At 43.9% G+C, this 21698-nt stretch overlaps 1 protein-coding gene and 2 long non-coding RNA genes across 4 annotated transcripts; all 3 read right to left on the bottom strand.

The window, feature by feature from the left end:
- Window positions 1-798: 798 nt before the first annotated feature.
- On the bottom strand, window positions 799-19319 carry LOC124019023 (immunoglobulin lambda-1 light chain-like). Of its 2 annotated transcripts, none has more exons than XM_046334376.1 (4): window positions 19227-19319; window positions 18781-19124; window positions 2243-2276; window positions 799-1374 (listed from the first exon to the last, which is right to left on the bottom strand). In XM_046334376.1, the coding sequence occupies exons 1-4, from the start codon at window positions 19264-19266 to the stop codon at window positions 1049-1051; spliced, it is 744 nt and encodes a 247-aa protein (XP_046190332.1). In that variant the 5' UTR covers window positions 19267-19319; the 3' UTR covers window positions 799-1048. The 2 variants fall into 2 exon arrangements, with proteins under 2 accessions (XP_046190332.1, XP_046190333.1); XM_046334377.1 differs by lacking the exons at window positions 18781-19124; window positions 19227-19319 and adding exons at window positions 11223-11551; window positions 11654-11811.
- LOC124019027 lies at window positions 13250-15533 on the bottom strand. Its single transcript, XR_006835724.1, has 2 exons — window positions 14578-15533; window positions 13250-14270 (listed from the first exon to the last, which is right to left on the bottom strand). It is a non-coding gene; the product is annotated as an uncharacterized LOC124019027 (long non-coding RNA).
- Window positions 16281-18772, bottom strand: LOC124019026. Its single transcript, XR_006835723.1, has 3 exons — window positions 17646-18772; window positions 16682-17354; window positions 16281-16496 (listed from the first exon to the last, which is right to left on the bottom strand). It is a non-coding gene; the product is annotated as an uncharacterized LOC124019026 (long non-coding RNA).
- Window positions 19320-21698: the final 2379 nt, after the last annotated feature.

Below are 21698 nucleotides of genomic sequence, written 5' to 3'. Positions count from 1 at the left end.
CTGGCAAAGTATTAATGACTAAAATGGTATTGTACATCGTAGTAAGATGCAAGTTTAAAACACCTTTGAATATTGTAACTATATAATATGAATATATTGAATATATTATGTTATTGTACTGTTGTTTTAATTCATCATACAGTGAAATAGTACAGGCAAATATTGTACAGGAAATATTGCGATCCCCAATCACATGATTCTTTACAAATCAACAGTTTTTTTCAGCTAGATATGGATTATAATTAAAGAAGTACTTTCAGAATGGTCTAATATTTACGCAATAAGGTCCTGAGGGGGTATGGTATATGGCTGATATACCACAGCTAAGGGCTGTTCTTATTTATGACGAATTGCGGAGTGCCTGGATACAGCCCTTAGCCATATTATATCGGCAATATACCACAACCCCCAGAGGTGCCTTATTGCGATTATAAACTGGTTACCAACGTAATTAAAGCAGTACACATAAATGTTTTGGTATGCGGTCTGATACAGTATACCGCGGCTGTCAGCCAATCAGCATTCAGGGCTTGAACAACCCAGTTTATAAAACAATCATATCATACTAATGAAGTTCAATAATGTGAAGTTTTAATATAAACTAAACTTGTGGTCCTTCTCTGGTTATTCATTAACATTACAGTAAACCTGCCCTGCATCCTGGATATCTACATCAACTATTTCTGGATCTGGACTAAAGTCAGAGAGCAGAATGCTCTATTTGAGTTCAGTTAAACTCCACCTCATGTAGAGCTGCTAACACTGATGCTCATCAACATGCTCCAATACAAACACGTGTTCTTTAGAATGTTCTTTATTTAATATCCACAATACAGCAAAGCTCTAACTATTCCTCTATTAATCATCTGCAAAACAACCCATTTCAAATATAACAAGTCCACTTATCATATAGCCTATGATATCAGTGTGATTAGCTATTTATATTTTATGGAACATAATGTAAATATGCAGGTTAAACTTCTAATGCATTAACAATATCTTGAAAAGTGATGTAGAAAATCAAATGGACATTACAATGGTTCTCAGGCTACTCAGTGCTGCATTCAGACTTCTTGATGTCTTTCTCAGCGAACTTAGATCCCGCGGTGACTTTACATGAGAACACTTTGTCCTGGTTCCATTCTGACGTGTCAACGGTCAGACAGCTGCTGAGCTGGAACGTCTTGTCGGCTTGCGGTACCGGGCCACTCGTTGCGATGCCACCGGTGACCGGATTCCCTCCCGCTGTCCAGCTGACATCAGCGTAGCCCATGGCCATCTGACTGGCCAGACACACCAGGGTGACTTTGCTGGACTTCAACTCATCGCTGGACGGAGGGAGGATGGTCAAGACAGGCGGAGGGAGGATAGAGTCTGGACCAATGGAATGAGCAGAATAAATATTACGCAAAATCATTTGATAAATTAGTAGAATGAAACGGGGTTGTGTGATTATACTGTAGAATAAACAGTACAACATTTTCTCAAAGGATACAAACAATTAACATTCTGGCCTTATAAATTAAAAGGCAATACAACCATGTAATTATATTGTTACATGTTACTCACAAATCTCTGTTTGTACCTGGTCTTTAGTTTTAAACTTCCTAAGTAACTCTCCATATGTGACTTTTCAGAGGTGAAGCAGATTTCTGTACAAGTGGATAATGAGTTCAGATCTCTACGTTTAAACATAATCAAGTAGTCAGATGTGCTGAATGAGGGATACAATCAAACATACATCCTACTACTAGTCGCCCAGGAAACAGAGTTACCAACTGTAATGTCGTAGCCTGCAATGTAATGAATCATGTAGCAACATTGTGTAACTACCATATACATGGTTTTATCATTATTTAATAAAACGTCGGACCAATACCTTAAAGGTTGATACAACTTTATTTTGACTTCACATCCAAATCTACCTCTGAGTAAATAGATGATTATTGTATGAGACATTATACATGAGTATTGTTGTGAAGTGACAGCAGTAACCTACATGGTCAAATAGTCCATCATGTGTTTTAAGTTTAAATGTGAAATCAACAACTTCAGATGTACTGTAGGCTATGAAGATGTCACATGGTGTTCATGACTCTTGATAATTAGTCCACAAAGTAGGTTAATTACACTAAATAAATATGAAAGAAGAATATAATGTTAAATATGTAACTCTATTAACTATTACGTTTTACAAAAAGCCTTGAATACAAAAATATAAGGTTAAATAAAGGGAACTCACCAGTGACAATGAGCTTGGTTCCTGGTCCGAATACCACAGTGATTCAGTTTGTTTACACAGCCGTACAATAACCTCCTCACTCTCTACTGAGAGGACAGGAACTGAACCATCCCATTCAGACAGAGCTTCACTCTCTCTACTGAGAGGACAGGAACTGAACCATCCCATTCAGACAGAGCTTTACTCTCTCTACTGAGGACAGGAACTGAAACATCCCATTCAGACAGAGATTCACTCTCTCTACTGAGGACAGGAACTGAAACATCCCATTCAGACAGAGCTTTACTCTCTCTACTGAGAGGACAGGAACTGAAACATCCCATTCAGACAGAGCTTCACTCTCTCTACTGAGAGGACAGGAACTGAACCATCCCATTCAGACAGAGCTTCACTCTCTCTACTGAGGACAGGAACTGAAACATCCCATTCAGACAGAGCTTCACTCTCTCTACTGAGAGGACAGGAACTGAAACATCCCATTCAGACAGAGCTTCACTCTCTCTACTGAGAGGACAGGAACTGAAACATCCCATTCAGACAGAGCTTTACTCTCTCTACTGAGAGGACAGGAACTGAAACATCCCATTCAGACAGAGCTTCACTCTCTCTACTGAGAGGACAGGAACTGAAACATCCCATTCAGACAGAGCTTCACTCTCTCTACTGAGGACAGGAACTGAAACATCCCATTCAGACAGAGCTTCACTCTCTCTACTGAGAGGACAGGAACTGAAACATCCCATTCAGACAGAGCTTTACTCTCTCTACTGAGAGGACAGGAACTGAAACATCCCATTCAGACAGAGCATCACTCTCTCTACTGAGAGGACAGGAACTGAACCATCCCATTCAGACAGAGCTTTACTCTCTCTACTGAGAGGACAGGAACTGAAACATCCCATTCAGACAGAGCTTTACTCTCTCTACTGAGAGGACAGGAACTGAACCATCCCATTCAGACAGAGCTTCACTCTCTCTACTGAGAGGACAGGAACTGAACCATCCTATTCAGACAGAGCTTCACTCTCTCTACTGAGAGGACAGGAACTGAAACATCCTATTCAGACAGAGCTTCACTCTCTCTACTGAGAGGACTGGAACTGAAACATCCTATTCAGACAGAGCTTCACTCTCTCTACTGAGAGGACAGGAACTGAAACATCCCATACAGACAGAGCTTTACTCTCTCTACTGAGAGGACAGGAACTGAAACATCCCATTAAGACATCCCATTGAGTTGGGAAAATCTTGTGCAATACACCGACGCATGTCTTGTATTCAAGATCCTTAATGGCCTGGCTCCCCCTCCACTCAATATTTTTGTTAAACAGAAAACCCAGACATATGGCAGCAGATCCACAAGGTCTGCCATGAGAGGTGACTGTATAGTTCCCCTAAGGAAAAGCACCTTTAGTAAATCTGCATTCTCTGTGAGAGCTTCCCATGTCTGGAATACACTGCCATCAGACACACATAACTGCACCACATATCACACTTTCACAAAATGCTTGAAGACCTGGCTAAAGGTCAATCAGATTTGTGAACATGGTCCCTAGCTGTGTGTTGCCGCTTTCCATGTTGTCTGTTGTCTGTAGCTTGTGAGGTGTGGAAACACTTTGTTGCTTTTATGAATTTTGTTTTGCTGCTTTTTGTTCTATGTTGCTCTGTCTGTATGCTATGTCTTGCTTGTTCTATGGTGCTATTGTCTATATTGTAATTGTTTTTAATAACCTGCCCAGGGACTGCGGTTGAAAATTAGCCGGCTGGCTAAAACCAGCACTTTTACTGAAACGTTGATTAATGTGCACTGTCCCTGTAAAAATAAAATACAAATAAAAATAAAAAAATAAAAAAGACAGAGCTTCACTCTCTCTACTGAGGACAGGAACTGAAACATCCCATTCAGACAGAGCTTCACTCTCTCTACTGAGGACAGGAACTGAAACATCCCATTCAGACAGAGCTTCACTCTCTCTACTGAGGACAGGAACTGAAACATCCCATTCAGACAGAGCTTACACTCTCACTAGAGGACAGGAACTGAAACATCCCATTCAGACAGAGCTTCACTCTCTCTACTGAGGACAGGAACTGAAACATCCCATTCAGACAGAGCTTCACTCTCTCTACTGAGGACAGGAACTGAAACATCCCATTCAGACAGAGCTTCACTCTCTCTACTGAGGACAGGAACTGAAACATCCCATTCAGACAGAGCTTCACTCTCTCTACTGAGGACAGGAACTGAAACATCCCATTCAGACAGAGCTTCACTCTCTCTACTGAGGACAGGAACTGAAACATCCCATTCAGACAGAGCTTCACTCTCTCTACTGAGAGGACAGGAACTGAAACATCCCATTCAGACAGAGCTTCACTCTCTCTACTGAGGACAGGAACTGAAACATCCCATTCAGACAGAGCTTCACTCTCTCTACTGAGAGGACAGGAACTGAAACATCCCATTCAGACAGAGCTTCACTCTCTCTACTGAGAGGACAGGAACTGAAACATCCCATTCAGACAGAGCTTCACTCTCTCTACTGAGGACAGGAACTGAAACATTCCATTTAGACAGAGCTTCACTCTCTCTACTGAGAGGACAGGAACTGAAACATCCCATTCAGACAGAGCTTCACTCTCTCTACTGAGAGGACAGGAACTGAAACATCCCATTCAGACAGAGCTTCACTCTCTCTACTGAGGACAGGAACTGAAACATCCCATTCAGACAGAGCTTCACTCTCTCTACTGAGAGGACAGGAACTGAAACATCCCATTCAGACAGAGCTTCACTCTCTCTACTGAGGACAGGAACTGAAACATTCCATTTAGACAGAGCTTCACTCTCTCTACTGAGAGGACAGGAACTGAAACATCCCATTCAGACAGAGCTTCACTCTCTCTACTGAGAGGACAGGAACTGAAACATCCCATTCAGACAGAGCTTCACTCTCTCTACTGAGGACAGGAACTGAAACATCCCATTCAGACAGAGCTTCACTCTCTCTACTGAGAGGACAGGAACTGAAACATCCCATTCAGACAGAGCTTCACTCTCTCTACTGAGAGGACAGGAACTGAAACATCCCATTCAGACAGAGCTTCACTCTCTCTACTGAGAGGACAGGAACTGAAACATCCCATTCAGACAGAGCTTCACTCTCTCTACTGAGAGGCCAGGAACTGAAACATCCCATTCAGACAGAGCTTCACTCTCTCTACTGAGGACAGGAACTGAAACATCCCATTCAGACAGAGTTTCACTCTCTCTACTGAGGACAGGAACTGTAACATCCCATTCAGACAGAGCTTCACTCTCTCTACTGAGGACAGGAACTGAAACATCCCATTCAGACAGAGCTTCACTCTCTCTACTGAGAGGACAGGAACTGAAACATCCCATTCAGACAGAGCTTCACTCTCTCTACTGAGGACAGGAACTGAAACATTCCATTTAGACAGAGCTTCACTCTCTCTACTGAGAGGACAGGAACTGAAACATCCCATTCAGACAGAGAGAGATTCACTCTCTCTACTGAGGACAGGAACTGAAACATCCCATTCAGACAGAGCTTCACTCTCTCTACTGAGAGGACAGGAACTGAAACATCCCATTCAGACAGAGCTTCACTCTCTCTACTGAAAGGACAGGAACTGAAACATCCCATTCAGACAGAGCTTCACTCTCTCTACTGAGGACAGGAACTGAAACATCCCATTCAGACAGAGCTTCACTCTCTCTACTGAGAGGACAGGAACTGAAACATCCCATTCAGACAGAGCTTCACTCTCTCTACTGAGAGGACAGGAACTGAAACATCCCATTCAGACAGAGCTTCACTCTCTCTACTGAGGACAGGAACTGAAACATCCCATTCAGACAGAGCTTCACTCTCTCTACTGAGAGGACAGGAACTGAAATATCCCATTCAGACAGAGCTTCACTCTCTCTACTGAGAGGACAGGAACTGAAACATCCCATTCAGACAGAGCTTCACTCTCTCTACTGAGAGGACAGGAACTGAAACATCCCATTCAGACAGAGCTGCAATCTCTCTACAAACATCTCAGGCTTTTCTAGAGTTTCTCTCTATGAAGTAACAGAATAGAGTGTAGCATCATATTCTGCTGTTTCTGTCTGGTCCTTTTAAATCCATCAGTTAAAGCAATATCCATATGATGCAGTATTGACCTGATGATGATGATGATGATGATCACAACAAGAGAGTCAACATCAGTTTCCTTTCAGACGATGTCTTCTTATAATCTTTTTGACCTGTAGTAATGGATGGTTCTTCCATTTCCAGATCTCCCATTGTGTCTTGTATATAATGTTATAATAATCACTGATCAACTGCTGTTTCTTAGAGTTCACCCCTCTCCCACGCATGAAGCAGAAGTGAGTGTATTTGGGGAGGAGGTTTTGTCATGGTGTATATGACTGTGATAGGAGAGTCATTTTGAGTCTGACAGTAATACACTGATGAGTCTGTCTCCTCCACATTGTTAATAATCAAAAAATAATCTGATTTAGACTGATGATTAGATGTGAATTTAGGAGAGAAGAAACCAGAACCATATTCTACAGATCTCCAACCAGTCTGGTACCACATTAACACGTTCTGAGGGACTCCTCCTGGAACCTGTTAATACCAACCAGTAATATTATCAACAGTCCCCAGGTTACAGTCCATAGTGGCCATCTCTGTCATCAACAGTCCCCAGGTTACAGTCCATAGTGGCCATCTCTGTCATCAACAGTCCCCAGGTTACAGTCCATAGTGGCCATCTCTGTCATCAACAGTCCCCAGGTTACAGTCCATAGTGGCCATCTCTGTCATCAACAGTCCCCAGGTTACAGTCCATAGTGGCCATCTCTGTCATCAACAGTCCCCAGGTTACAGTCCATAGTGGCCATCTCTGTCATCAACAGTCCCCAGGTTACAGTCCATAGTGGCCATCTCTGTCATCAACAGTCCCCAGGTTACAGTCCATAGTGTGTCGACGAAATTTCCTCTATTTACCAAATCATGGGAGCAAACCACACACACAAGTAAGTCAGAGTTAGTTATCAAAGTCCATCTTTAATTATATGAGCTATATAGCATTTTGACTTTCAACAGTTCAGTATCTCTAATGAAAAGTTGAGAGTCCCCCCACAACGGCAAAATGGGATCCTTTATAGCAAAGATACACAGGATAAAACAGCATCGGCATAATTCATTGTTCAGCTTTGTCTCCTCTCTCAAACTCAGAACCATAAACCAATCCTCCATATCAACAGGCATATATCAAATTGTCATTTAGATACAACCAACTCTAAATACAACCAAACCTGGACAAGCTCACGGAGAGGAGAGTGAGGCTATAGGTTAAGATAAAAGGGAGCAGGAGAATGATTCCAGACACTGCCACCCTCCTTTCCCCACTAGAAAAAGGTAGGGAGTAAAAGATATGTTTACACATGATGACACTTTGACCTCTCCCCTCTCTGTGGCCCATACAACTTAGTCTTGACATAGAACAGATAACTGCAACCCCGCCACAGTATTATACAAAAATACCATTCTGATGAGAAGTAACTTACACACATTTGATGAATATAAAACATCTTACAATATGTTACCAACAAATTCTGAATCTTCCACGACAAGTGTTTGTCTCTATTATCAACAGTCCCCAGGTTACAGTCCAGAGTGGTCGTCTCTATTATCAACAGTCCCCAGGTTACAGTCCAGAGTGGTCGTCTCTATTATCAACAGTCCCCAGGTTACAGTCCAGAGTGTTCGTCTCTATTATCAACAGTCCCCAGGTTACAGTCCAGAGTGTTCGTCTCTATTATCAACAGTCCCCAGGTTACAGTCCAGAGTGTTCGTCTCTATTATCAACAGTCCCCAGGTTACAGTCCAGAGTGGTCTGTCTCTATTATCAACAGTCCCCAGGTTACAGTCCAGAGTGTTCGTCTCTATTATCAACAGTCCCCAGGTTACAGTCCAGAGTGTTCGTCTCTATTATCAACAGTCCCCAGGTTACAGTCCAGAGTGTTCGTCTCTATTATCAACAGTCCCCAGTTTACAGTCCAGAGTGTCTGTCTCTATTATCAACAGTCCCCAGGTTACAGTCCAGAGTGTTCGTCTCTATTATCAACAGTCCCCAGGTTACAGTCCAGAGTGGTCGTCTCTATTATCAACAGTCCCCAGGTTACAGTCCAGAGTGGTCGTCTCTATTATCAACAGTCCCCAGGTTACAGTCCAGAGTGTTCGTCTCTATTATCAACAGTCCCCAGGTTACAGTCCAGAGTGTTCGTCTCTATTATCAACAGTCCCCAGGTTACAGTCCAGAGTGTTCGTCTCTATTATCAACAGTCCCCAGGTTACAGTCCAGAGTGTTTGTCTCTATTATCAACAGTCCCCAGGTTACAGTCCAGAGTGTTCGTCTCTATTATCAACAGTCCCCAGGTTACAGTCCAGAGTGTTCGTCTCTATTATCAACAGTCCCCAGGTTACAGTCCAGAGTGTTCGTCTCTATTATCAACAGTCCCCAGTTTACAGTCCAGAGTGTCTGTCTCTATTATCAACAGTCCCCAGGTTACAGTCCAGAGTGTTCGTCTCTATTATCAACAGTCCCCAGGTTACAGTCCAGAGTGTTCGTCTCTATTATCAACAGTCCCCAGGTTACAGTCCAGAGTGTCTGTCTCTATTATCAACAGTCCCCAGGTTACAGTCCAGAGTGTTCGTCTCTATTATCAACAGTCCCCAGGTTACAGTCCAGAGTGTTCGTCTCTATTATCAACAGTCCCCAGGTTACAGTCCAGAGTGTTCGTCTCTATTATCAACAGTCCCCAGGTTACAGTCCAGAGTGTTCGTCTCTATTATCAACAGTCCCCAGGTTACAGTCCAGAGTGGTCGTCTCTATTATCAACAGTCCCCAGGTTACAGTCCAGAGTGTTCGTCTCTATTATCAACAGTCCCCAGGTTACAGTCCAGAGTGTTGTCTCTATTATCAACAGTCCCCAGGTTACAGTCCAGAGTGTCTGTCTCTATTATCAACAGTCCCCAGGTTACAGTCCAGAGTGTTCGTCTCTATTATCAACAGTCCCCAGGTTACAGTCCAGAGTGTTCGTCTCTATTATCAACAGTCCCCAGGTTACAGTCCAGAGTGTTCGTCTCTATTATCAACAGTCCCCAGGTTACAGTCCAGAGTGTTCGTCTCTATTATCAACCGTCCCCAGGTTACAGTCCAGAGTGTTCGTCTCTATTATCAACAGTCCCCAGGTTACAGTCCAGAGTGGTCGTCTCTATTATCAACAGTCCCCAGGTTACAGTCCATAATGGTGGTCTCTATCATCAACAGTCCCCGGGTTACAGTCCATAATGGTGGTCTCTATCATCAACAGTCCCCAGGTTACAGTCCATAATGGTGGTCTCTATCATCAACAGTCCCCAGGTTACAGTCCAGATTGGCCGTCTCTATTATCAACAGTCCCCAGGTTACAGTCCAGAGTGGCCGTCTCTATTATCAACAGTCCCCAGGTTACAGTCCAGAGTGGCCGTCTATTATCAACAGTCCCCAGGTTACAGTCCAGAGAGGCAGTCTCTCCTTTCCTCACCGTCACAACAGGAGGCTTCTGTGTCACCACAGTCACACCACTGACACCTGGGAAATAAGAAGATGACATGTAGTAAAGAGAAACATACAGACTCATTATTAATAAACCAGGAAGTAAAACCTCCAGGAAGTCAGACTCCTTACATGTTACAGCAGTGAAGAGAGTGCAGAGTGTCCCCAGCATGTTGTCAGTGTGGTGTGAACGGCCCTTACTGTCCAGCTGAGAGATGAGCAGGGTTGGAGTGTGAGGAGAGGAGAGGCTGCAGGACCCACCTATAGACAGGGAGGATCAGGGGGAGGGGCCTCTATAGTTAACCAATCACCAATCACCAAACTGTTCGCTGCTCTGGCCCCCCAATGGTGGAACAAACTCCCTCACGACGCCAGGACAGCGGAGTCAATCACCACCTTCCAGAGACACCTGAAACCCCACCTCTTTAAGGAATACCTAGGATAGGATAAAGTAATCCTTCTCACCCCCCCCCTTAAAAGATTTAGATGCACTATTGTAAAGTGACTGTTCCACTGGATGTCATAAGGTGAATGCACCAATTTGTAAGTCGCTCTGGATAAGAGCGTCTGCTAAATGACTTAAATGTAAATGTAAATGTAAGCCAGGAAGGACCAGAAGGAGGGGCCCCTACAGTTAACCAATCACCAAGCCAGGGAGGACCAGAAGGAGGGGCCTCTACAGTTAACCAATCACGATCTACTCTCAAACTAACTGTATCTGGGTCTTCACAAGACCAACAGACAGATTTATAAATAATAACTGGATGTATCCCATATTTTCATAACTGTGACATACATTTCAATTAGAGTCACTATTAAACTATAAAAAATATATATATTTAAGAGAAGACTATCTCATAAACATATTGGATTTGTTTTGTTGCATTGTAAAGATCAGTATTCTGCTTCTTCTCATTTATGTTAGTTAATTTATATCACCATGTCATAATATAGATAATAAAATTATAATAATATAATCTAGACCTGATAGTGGGGTTCTGAACGAACAGTACATCACTAAATGACTGTTGATGTAATATGTCTCTACTGTAAACCAGGGGACTGACTATCATGGAGGTTATCTGATACATGGAGTCTTCTGTTAGGACGGAACCTTCTGGAATATCACTTTATCATTCATGCTTTGTGACAACTAGGTGTAATTGTTAATGACAACATTCTAGTAAATGTGTGAAGGGTTTTGTGTAAAACACAAGCATGGAATGTTCTCCTACTGAAGACACACTGGTTCAGGATGACTTGACATTCAGTTAGTGTCTATATTCAGAACATGTGAAAGCAGAAGTGAGTGTGTTTGGTGGGGAGGTTTTTGTCATGGTGTATATCACTGTGATACGATCTCTTTAACAGAGTTGTCCCATGTCTGACAGTAATACACTGCTGAGTCTGTCTCCTCCACATTACTGATTATAAACTGATAATCCTTATTAGACGTGGCTTTAGATGTGAAACGATCAGAGGAGAAACCAGATCCATATTCATTAGGAGAGGAGTGAGTACGGTAAAACCTTAACACATACTGAGGAGCTCCTCCTGGAACCTGTTTATACCAGATTACATAATAACCTTCATCTTTGGTGATGTCACAGTGAAAAGTGGCAGTCCCCTTTGTACTGACAGTCAGTACTGAAGGTGTCTGCGTCACTGCTTTCTGGCAACTGACATCTGTGGGAATTAAACACAATGAAAGACATTTAATCAAACATGAATGTAAAATTTAATTGACAATGTTTTTGGATTCAGATTGAACGAACAGTAAATCCTTACATGTTAGAGCAGTGATGAGAGTGCAGAGTGTCCCCAGCATGTTGTCAGTGTGAGGTGAACGGCCCTTACTGTCCAGCTGAGAGATGAGCAGGGTTGGAGTGTGAGGAGAGGAGAGGCTGTAGGACCCACCTATAAGGAGACAGACATGGGGGACCAGAGGGAGGGGCCTCTACAGTTAACCTATCACCAAGCCAGGGAGGACCAGAGGGAGTGACCTCTACAATTATAAACCTTTATTTAACTAGGCAAGTCAGTTACGAACAAATTCTTACTTTCAATGACAGCCTAGGAACAGTGGGTTAACTGCCTGTTCAGGGGCAGAACGACAGATTTGTACCTTGTCAGCTCAGGGATTTGAACTTGCAACCTTTTGGTTACTAGTCCAACACTCTAACCACGAGGCTATCCTGCCACCCCAATCACCAAGCCAAAGAGGACTAGAGGGAGGGGCCTCTACAGTTAACCAATCACCAGCTTCTCTCATTGCGCGTCTTCATCACTGACTCATATTCTACCTCCATCAAATCATAACTGTAGTTTAATATCCTATACTAGATCTACACGGGGCGAACATATTGATGAGGTATCTTACCCACCCCACACCCCACCCCCTCCCCCACACAGTTCTGAGAGGAGATAAAATAACCTCTTAATTTACATGAAGCTATAAATAAGGAGAGGAGGAGGGGAAGCAGGTGTCCTGGGGGAGAAGGGGAACAACACATCACTGCCTGTAACTCAGTGTCAGATCTAGAACACGTCCCTGGTGAATGACTCTGCTAACTAGAGATAGTAGACATGAAACCACCAGTTTTTTCTGGGTTAGTACGGAAGGAAGGCTCCGCGAGACTAGGTGGGACTAAAACCAGTGGTCTGACTGGCGCCAAACTGTGCCTGCTTTAATGTAGGTATAACCTGAGTCATTATTGGTGGCACTTTGTCCTCCTCTGGTGGACATTAACAGAACTGCAGACTCTATTCTGATCACTGATGCAGAATGTGAAACACCGTAGCATGACGCCTCGCTACACTGAGTGTACAAAACATTAAGAACACCTTCCTACTATTGAGTTGAATCTTACAAGGTCATAGTTTAATGATGAAAGACTAAGTGAAGGTCAGACCTATACAGTAGATATTACTGCTGAAATGATACTGAGTCCAACATGTAATGTTAATAACAGAGAACAGTTTATACCATGTAATAATGACAGCTTCTAACTCTCTAAACATTGAGCTGTCATTCCTGCATCCTAAGGTAAAATAGAGCTCAGCGTTCTAGTCTGAAATACTTGAATGCTTCTCTCTCTCCGCCCAGCATTTGGTCCGTTCCACCAATTCGGTGCCTATTGAAAAGTGTAACTTGGTAAAGCATTTCTTCGATTTTGTCACAAATAGCTCATATTCTCCTTCATAAACAACGTGTTTTTCCATCTCAAGAGGTTAAATATAGAAAGTAATATAACAAATGCCTAGTAAGTGTCAAATAAAGTAACAGGGTTGATGATTTCTTCTTAAATAAGCCATGAATCCCCCTGTGAGAGCTGGGAGTGGAAGCTTGTTGTGTGCAAAAGGGAGTAGGAATTGAATGCAAACTTCAAAATGTTGTATTTATTGTTAAAACATTTATATCTTATCTACATTATACACAATCTGCTCAGCTTTCCACCACAACATTTCCAAGAAGAGTAGAACCAGCTCACCTGCTTTTGCAATATGATTTGACTATTAGATGTTCAATGTTTCTTTTGAAAAATCGATTTAAAAAAGAATAGTTTCCCCATGTTAATTAAAGGTAGACTCAGCAAAATGATGTTGCCACAAGCAACGCCGGAGATATTGAGATGGGCGAGATGCAACATTTCACTCTCACACACAGTATCTACGCATGTGCACGGGTACACTTCACACTGTGTACAGCGTGGTAGCCAGGGCATCAAAAGAGCGGAGGGGTTGAGATTTGCACTTCAACGCTCTTAGATGTTGTGAGAATTGACCCACTAAGCTGTTTACTTTCTGTATCTACATCATATCGCTGAGACCTTTAAAACGAGAGTTCTGCTCACTGTAAGGACCGACGATGTAGATGAGAAGCAGGTACGGGGAGTTGACATTTAATACGGAACAGACAGGTAACAAACCAGGACCAGCGTCAGCACCGGGTAAACAAGGACATATGACAATGAATGCTGCAGCAGGGAATAGAGCGAGGAACCACACATATATAGGGGAGGTAATGACAGAGGTGATTGAGTCCAGGTGAGTCCAATAATCGCTGATGCACGTGACGGTGGAAAGGCAGGTGTGCGTAATGAAGGTGGCAGGTGTGCGTAATGAAGGTGGCAGGTGTGCGTAATGAAGGTGGCAGGTGTGCCTAATGCTGGAGAGCCTGGCACCTTCTAGCAACAGGGAGGGGAAAGGGAGCAGGTGTGACAGTACCCCCCCTCCCCTCTCTAGGGGCGCCACTCGGCGTAGCACCTGGGCGATCCTGACGGGCCGGCCGAGGCACGGGCGCTGGACAAGCAGCGTAAATGATGGTGGCAGGAGTGCCTAATGCTGGAGAGCCTGGCACCTTCTAGCAACAGGGAGGGGAACGGGAGCAGGTCACAGAGTTGACCTTAAAATGGGGGACAGATGTAAATGAATCACTAATCACATAAATAATTAAGGGGGAAACCTAGTCAGTTGTTTGTCAAAGCAACAAAATAACTAAGGCTTGACAATGATGTTGAAACTTAAAGACATTTGTGGATTAAGTGTTAAAATCTCAGAGGAACATGTCAAAGTGCTGCATTTTGGCAGTTTAGCACGTCTTTATTCCGATAAAAAATCTGATTTATTACATTTTCCATGTGGTCTATATTAAAGGGCACTTCATTTAATATAACAGGCTTTTAACATTCGATATTGGTGCACAATTTCACCTTAAAATATCAAAGGAAACTCTTCGTGGAACGACTCATCTTTTCCTTTCTGTTTCTGCTTCTTGTCTCCAAGGATTCCTCTTTCCACTCCACATCCCTCCGTCCTCCATCCCCTCTGCTACTTTACTCCATCTTATCTTTACACCACTGGGTTGGGAGGCCATCAGCTCATTATCTTTACAAAACTGGGTTGGGAGGCCATCAGCTCATTATCTTTACACCACTGGGCTGGGAGGCCATCAGCTCATTATCTTTACACCACTGGGCTGAGAGGCCATCAGCTCATTATCTTTACACCACTGGGTTGGGAGGCCATCAGCTTATTATCTTTACACCACTGGGTTGGGAGGCCATCAGCTCATTATCTTTACACCACTGGGCTGGGAGGCCATCAGCTCATTATCTTTACACCACTGGGCTGGGAGGCCATCAGCTCATTATCTTTACACCACTGGGTTGGGAGGCCATCAGCTTATTATCTTTACACCACTGGGTTGGGAGGCCATCAGCTCATTATCTTTACACCACTGGGCTGGGAGGCCATCAGCTCATTATCTTTACACCACTGGGTTGGGAGGCCATCAGCTCATTATCTTTACACCACTGGGCTGGGAGGCCATCAGCTCATTATCTTTACACCACTGGGCTGGAAGGCCATCAGCTCATTATCTTTACACCACTGGGCTGGAAGGCCATCAGCTCATTATCTTTACACCACTGGACTGGGAGGCCATCAGCTCATTATCTTTACACCACTGGACTGGGAGGCCATCAGCTCATTATCTTTACACCACTGGACTGGGAGGCCATCAGCTCATTATCTTTACACCACTGGGCTGGAAGGCCATCAGCTCATTTCATTATCTTTACACCACTGGGCTGGGAGGCCATCAGCTCATTATCTTTACACCACTGGACTGGGAGGCCATCAGCTCATTATCTTTCCCACCACTGGACTGGGATCCAGATGCTCCTGGGCCATCAGCTCTTTATCTTTATACCACTGGGCTGGAAGGCCATCAGCTCACCCCTCCTGTCTCAGCCTCATTTATCTTTACACCACTGGGTTTATCTGAGTACTTCTCCTGGCCTGTGTAAATCTAAGCTCATTATCTTTACACCACTGGGTTGAGGAGAGCCCTAGAACCATGCCCCAGGACTCATTTCATTGATCTTTCCCCACCACTGGGCTGGAAGGCCTGGGCCCAGACTCATTCAGGATTATCTTTACACCCTGTCCACCTGGAAGGCCATCTGCTCAGTTTCAACTGTTCTTTACATTCCACCATGGGCTGGTCATTTATGAACATTTGAACATCTTCATTATCTTTATCTCCACCAGGGCTGGAAGGCCATCAGCTCATTTCATTATCTTTTCACCACTGGGACCTGAGAGGCCGTGCCCCAGGACTACCTGACATGATATCTTTTAGTCCACCACTGGGCTGCTGAGGCCAGTTTCAACTGTTCTGCCTTATTATTTTTGACCACTGGGTCATTTATGAACATTTGGCCATCTTGCTCATGTTCTTTATAACCACTGGGCTGAGGAGGCCATAGCCCGGTTCCTCTCTAGGTTTCTTTAGGTTTTGGCCTTTCTGGAGTTTTTCCTAGCCAGGCTTTTCACCTGCATTGTTTGCTGTTTGGGGTTTTGGCTGGGTTTCTGTACAGCACTTTGGGATATCAGATGCTCCTGGATTTGATTTGATTTGATCAGGGTTGGTGGAGTCCCTGACGGGGACCTTCTTGGCTGAGCTTGCAGTAACTCGAAACTTCATTGAGTCCTGCCACAAGTGTGAGGCACTCTGCTCCTTTGGGATCTGTTCCAAAGCAGTCGACTGGGTTGGGTCAAGTTTCACCAATTCATTGCAGAAGAACAGGCATTTCCGGCAGTTGTAATTTACATGCTCTCCATGTGGCTGGGAAAGAGTAGAGAATCTATATTAAGGTATTATATGAAGTTAGAAAGCATTGAACAGAAGAGACACACATCAGTTCAAATACATTAAAATGGTACAGCCATAAATACATTTTCATTTCAGTCCAATTCTACCTGGAATGCTACTGGCTGTGATATTATTGTTGGTTCAGCATTAACACTTACAGAGCAGACTCCCCACGGGCAGATTCAGGTGTCTCAGGCGTCTCAATCAGGTGTCTCAATTACTCATTTGAGTGGAATACAGGCGTGGGAGGCAGGGGTGGGAGGCAGGGGTGGACATTCTGGACGCTTTTCTGCATGTTGGTCACTGGCCTTGTGGTGTGTGAAGTCAATGCTGTTTATCCGCTTTGGCTCAAGGTTCCTCTGAGTCCCTGCATTCCATTGTCGCTGCTTATCTGTGCAGGTTATGCCAGTTAGCCCACTGGGCACCACATTCTGCACCTGTGATAGAATGTTTGTTACAAAAAGACATTCAGAGAAAATCCCATTATTAACAATTGCGTGACTGAGGACTATGTGATCAACTTAATCAAAACACATGCAAGTTTCATCATAAACTTACCTTGCTATTGTTTCCAATGAGATGAGGCCACTTATACTTACCATTCTTTAGGCATTACCCCCAACCACAATGATATTTTACAAACCTTATTCACCCAGAAAAAAAACAATAACACTAAAGACTAATAACACTAAAGAAATGTGATGCTGACATGTTTATAAATGTAAATATAAAGGTTATCCCCTCCTCACCTGGACTCCATAAACCTGCCTTGCTTCCCCAACATGAGATTTGACAGGATACTTACTGATTCCCCACATTAACACGGCAGTTCTGTTGATCCACAACGTTACAATAATAATAAATCATTCAGCTTTCATCCAACAAAACGTTGGGTCTAACTGCTATGTTAAGCCTGACTCTTTTATCATTCTGTGTCTAGATAAGGCAGTATTGCGCACTTTCATTTATAAAAGGAGCAACGTAAATGCATCAATTACAAGAGCAAGGAACGCTGAGAATGATCATAGATATCATCTGAGAACTGTGTCATAAAGTTAGCCTATGGATTATAGTAACTGTCACCACAACACATGTAAACTGAAATGCAAGTGACTTATTTACCTGCTTCCACAAAATGGAGGCTGCATGACTTTCCAAGGCCAGCGATGCAAGGACATCCAGCCGTCTCTACTGATCCTTTGTTGGATACAAGTTCCCAAGCAGGGTGGTAGGAGCTGATTGATTGGCTGGGCTCAACATCGGCCTTCAAAAATGACCAATCCTTTTCCCTCCTCCTGGTGAAGAAGAACTCGGCCCACCTTACCACCGTGGAGGTACTGATAGTCCTTTTTCATAGTGGAACCATCCGCTCCCAAGGAGAGCACCAAGTCATTCAAATTGTCCCCATACGTCATTTCATCCACCAAATTATTTATCATGGATGGATGGGGTACGGTGATACCATCCGACCTCCGAAGAGCCATTTGTGTGTGTTCCCAAATGTAAGCCATGTTTTGTTTTTGTTTATTTGTTAAAATGTGTTAATGATGCACGTTTTTTAATTATTAGCCAGCCACCGCTCTGAGGTAATTCGCTAGCATTGAAGGTAGTTCAAAACGGAAATACAAACACAATCGCGTTCGAATGGAACTGGGTCAAGTGGGCGGGGCTACATAAGGCAAATAACTTCCTTAATTTTGCCGGACCCCAGGAAGAGCTAATGGGGATCCATAATAAATACAAATACCTTAAATACAAATACAAATCCATGAGTTAAAGTACTATCCATATGATTCAGTCTTGATATGATGATGATGTTGGTTGTGATGATGATGATGATGATGATGATGATGATGATGATGATGATGATGATGATGATGATGATCACAACAAGAAAGAGAACATTCATTTCCTTTCAGACGATGTCTTCTTATAATCTTGTTGACATGCAGAGATGGATGGTTCTTCCATTCCCAGATCTCCCATTGTGACATGCAGAGATGGATGGTTCTTCCATTCCCAGATCTCCCATTGTGACATGCAGGGATGGATGGTTATTCCATTCCCAGATCTCCCATTGTGACATGCAGGGATGGATGGTTCTTCCATTCCCAGATCTCCCATTGTGACATGTAATTATTGTTGTAATAATCACTGACCAACTTCAACAGCTGTTTCTTAGAGTTCACCCCTCTGCTATGCATAAAGCAGAAGTGAGTGTAGGAGGTTTTTGTCATGGTGTATATCACTGTGATACGAGCGCAAAAGGAGAGTCATTTCGAGTCTGACAGTAATACACTGCTGAGTCTGTCTCCTCCACATTACTGATTATAAACTGATAATCCTTATTAGACGTGGCTTTAGATGTGAAACGATCAGAGGAGAAACCAGATCCATATTTGTCAGGAGAGGAAGAGGTAGAGCTACTCCAACTATGGTAATACTTTAACACATACTGAGGAGCTCCTCCTGGAACCTGCTTATACCAGATTACATAATAACCTTCATCTTTGGTGATGTCACAGTGTAAAGTGGCAGTCCCCTTTGTACTGACAGTCAGTACTGAAGGTGTCTGCGTCACTGCTTTCTGGCAACTGACATCTGTGGGAATTAAACACATATTTTACGACATGTTATCATACATGAATGTACAATTTCTTTTGAATTCTTTAGAATCAGAATGAACGAACAGTAAATCCTTACATGTTAGAGCAGTGAAGAGAGTGCAGAGTGTCCCCAGCATGTTGTCAGTGTGGTGTGAACGGCCCTTACTGTCCAGCTGAGAGATGAGCAGGGTTGGAGTGTGAGGAGAGGAGAGGCTGCAGGACCCACCTATAAGGAGACAGCCAGGGAGGATCAGGGGGAGGGGCCTCAGCAGTTAACCTATCACCAAGCCATGGATAACTAGAGGGAGGGGCCTCTGCAATTAACCAATCACCAGCTACTCTCACAAGTCACTCTAAATGTGTCCCAACTACTTAAGTAAAGGGCCAGTATGATAAACTAACTCAAATCTATTGGTTCTGCTTTTGACTCTGCACCATCATCTACCCTCATCACAGCTTCATTATATAATGCATTATGTTTATATCCTCCATTATATAATCCATGATGTTTATATTAATCACCACATATCCTCTACCCTCCTCCATTATATAATCCATTATGTTTATATTAATCACCACATATCCTCTACCCTCCTCCATTATATAATCCATTATGTTTATATTAATCACCACATATCCTCTACCCTCCTCCATTATATAATCCATGATGTTTATATTAATCACTACATATCCTCTACCCTCCTCCATTATATAATCCATGATGTTTATATTAATCACCACATATCCTCTACCCTCCTCCATTATATAATCCATGATGTTTATATTAATCACCACATATCCTCTACCCTCCTCCATTATATAATCCATGATGTTTATATTAATCACTACATTGTCATGTTTTGTCATTTATTATCTTGTCTTGTCCCTGTGCTTCCCATTCTATTCGTTTCCCTCTGCTGGTCTTATTAGGTTCTTTCCCTCTTTCTATCCCTCTCTCTCCCCCTCCCTCTCTCGCTCTCTCTTCTCTCTATCGTTCCGTTCCTGCTCCCAGCTGTTCCTATTCCCCTAATCAATCATTTAGTCTTCCCACACCTGTTCCCGATCCTTTCCCCTGATTAGAGTCCCTATTTCTTCCTTTGTGTTCCGTTCCTGTCCTGTCGGTTCCTTGTCTAGAATTCACCGTGCTGTGTTTGTGTATCGCCCTGTCGTGTCGTGTTTTCCTCAGATGCTGCGTGGTGAGCAGGTGTCTGAGTCTGTCTGGTTCAAGTGCCTTCCCGAGGCAACCTGCTGTTCACCTGCTGTTCAAGATCGAGTCTCCAGTTTGTCCTCGTCATTTCGAGTGAAAGTTGTGTTTTTTGTTTGTATTTACTTTACTGGATTAAAGACTCTGTTTTCGCCAAGTCGCTTTTGGGTCCTCTTTCACCGGCATGACAGAAGGAACCGACCAAGGAATGGACCCAGCGACTTCAGACGCTCGTTACACTGCCGTCGAGATCCAAGGAGCCATGCTCGGCAGACACGAGCAGGAATTGTCTGCTGCTCGCCATGCCGTGGAGAACCTGGCCGCTCAGGTTTCCGACCTCTCTGGACAGTTCCAGAGTCTACGTCTCGTGCCACCTGTTACTTCCTGGCCTGCCGAGCCTCCAGAACCTAGGGTTAATAACCCACCTTGCTACTCCGGGCAGCCCACTGAGTGCCGCTCCTTTCTCACGCAGTGTGAGATTGTGTTCTCTCTCCAACCCAACACATACTCTAGAGAGAGAGCTCGGGTTGCTTACGTCATTTCACTCCTTACTGGCCGGGCTCGAGAATGGGGCACAGCTATCTGGGAGGCAAGGGCTGATTGCTCTAACAAGTTCCAGAACTTTAAAGAGGAGATGATTCGGGTTTTTGACCGTTCAGTTTTTGGTAGGGAGGCTTCTAGGGCCCTGGCTTCCTTATGCCAAGGTGAACGGTCCATAACGGATTATTCTATTGAGTTTCGCACTCTTGCTGCCTCTAGTGAGTGGAACGAGCCGGCGCTGCTCGCTCGTTTTCTGGAGGGACTCCACGCAGTGGTTAAGGATGAGATTCTCTCCCGGGAGGTTCCTTCAGATGTGGACTCTTTGATTGCTCTCGCCATCCGCATAGAACGACGGGTAGATCTTCGTCACCGGGCTCGTGGAAGAGAGCTCGCATCAACGGTGTTTCCCTGCTCCGCATCGCAACCATCTCCCTCCTCTGGCTCAGAGTCTGAGCCCATGCAGCTGGGAGGGATTCGCATCTCGACTAAGGAGAGGGAACGGAGGATCACAATTCATGTCCAGTAAAAGCCAGAGCTCATCTGTAAGCGGAGGGCTACAGGTGAGCGCAACTACTCAAGTCTCTCCATCAAAATCCTGTACTACTTTGTCGGTCCATCTACGCTGGACCGGTTCGGGTGCTACATGTAGTGCCTTGATAGACTCTGGGGCTGAGGGTTGTTTCATGGACGAAGCATGGGTTCGGAAACATGACATTCCTTTCAGAGAGTTAGAGAAGCCTACGCCCATGTTCGCCTTAGATGGTAGTCATCTTCCCAGTATCAGATTTGAGACACTACCTTTAACCCTCACAGTATCTGGTAACC

This window comes from Oncorhynchus gorbuscha, unplaced genomic scaffold, assembly GCF_021184085.1.
Source record: "Oncorhynchus gorbuscha isolate QuinsamMale2020 ecotype Even-year unplaced genomic scaffold, OgorEven_v1.0 Un_scaffold_601, whole genome shotgun sequence".
Taxonomy (NCBI): Eukaryota; Metazoa; Chordata; class Actinopteri; order Salmoniformes; family Salmonidae; genus Oncorhynchus; species Oncorhynchus gorbuscha.
Note: the sequence above shows the minus strand (reverse complement) of the source record. Positions and strands in the feature narration are given on the sequence as shown.

What these genes read in the sequence shown, in the direction of transcription:
- LOC124019023 (XM_046334376.1), bottom strand. Translation starts at nt 19,266, where the DNA reads ATGCTGGGGACACTCTGCACTCTCTTCACTGCTCTAACAT. An exon ending in TCTCTTCACTGCTCTAACAT is followed by an intron (nt 19,125 to 19,226) that starts GTAAGGATTTAC and finishes TAATTCCCACAG; the next exon opens with ATGTCAGTTGCCAGAAAGCA. An exon ending in ATGACTCTCCTTTTGCGCTC is followed by an intron (nt 2,277 to 18,780) that starts GTATCACAGTGA and finishes TGAATCACTGTG; the next exon opens with GTATTCGGACCAGGAACCAA.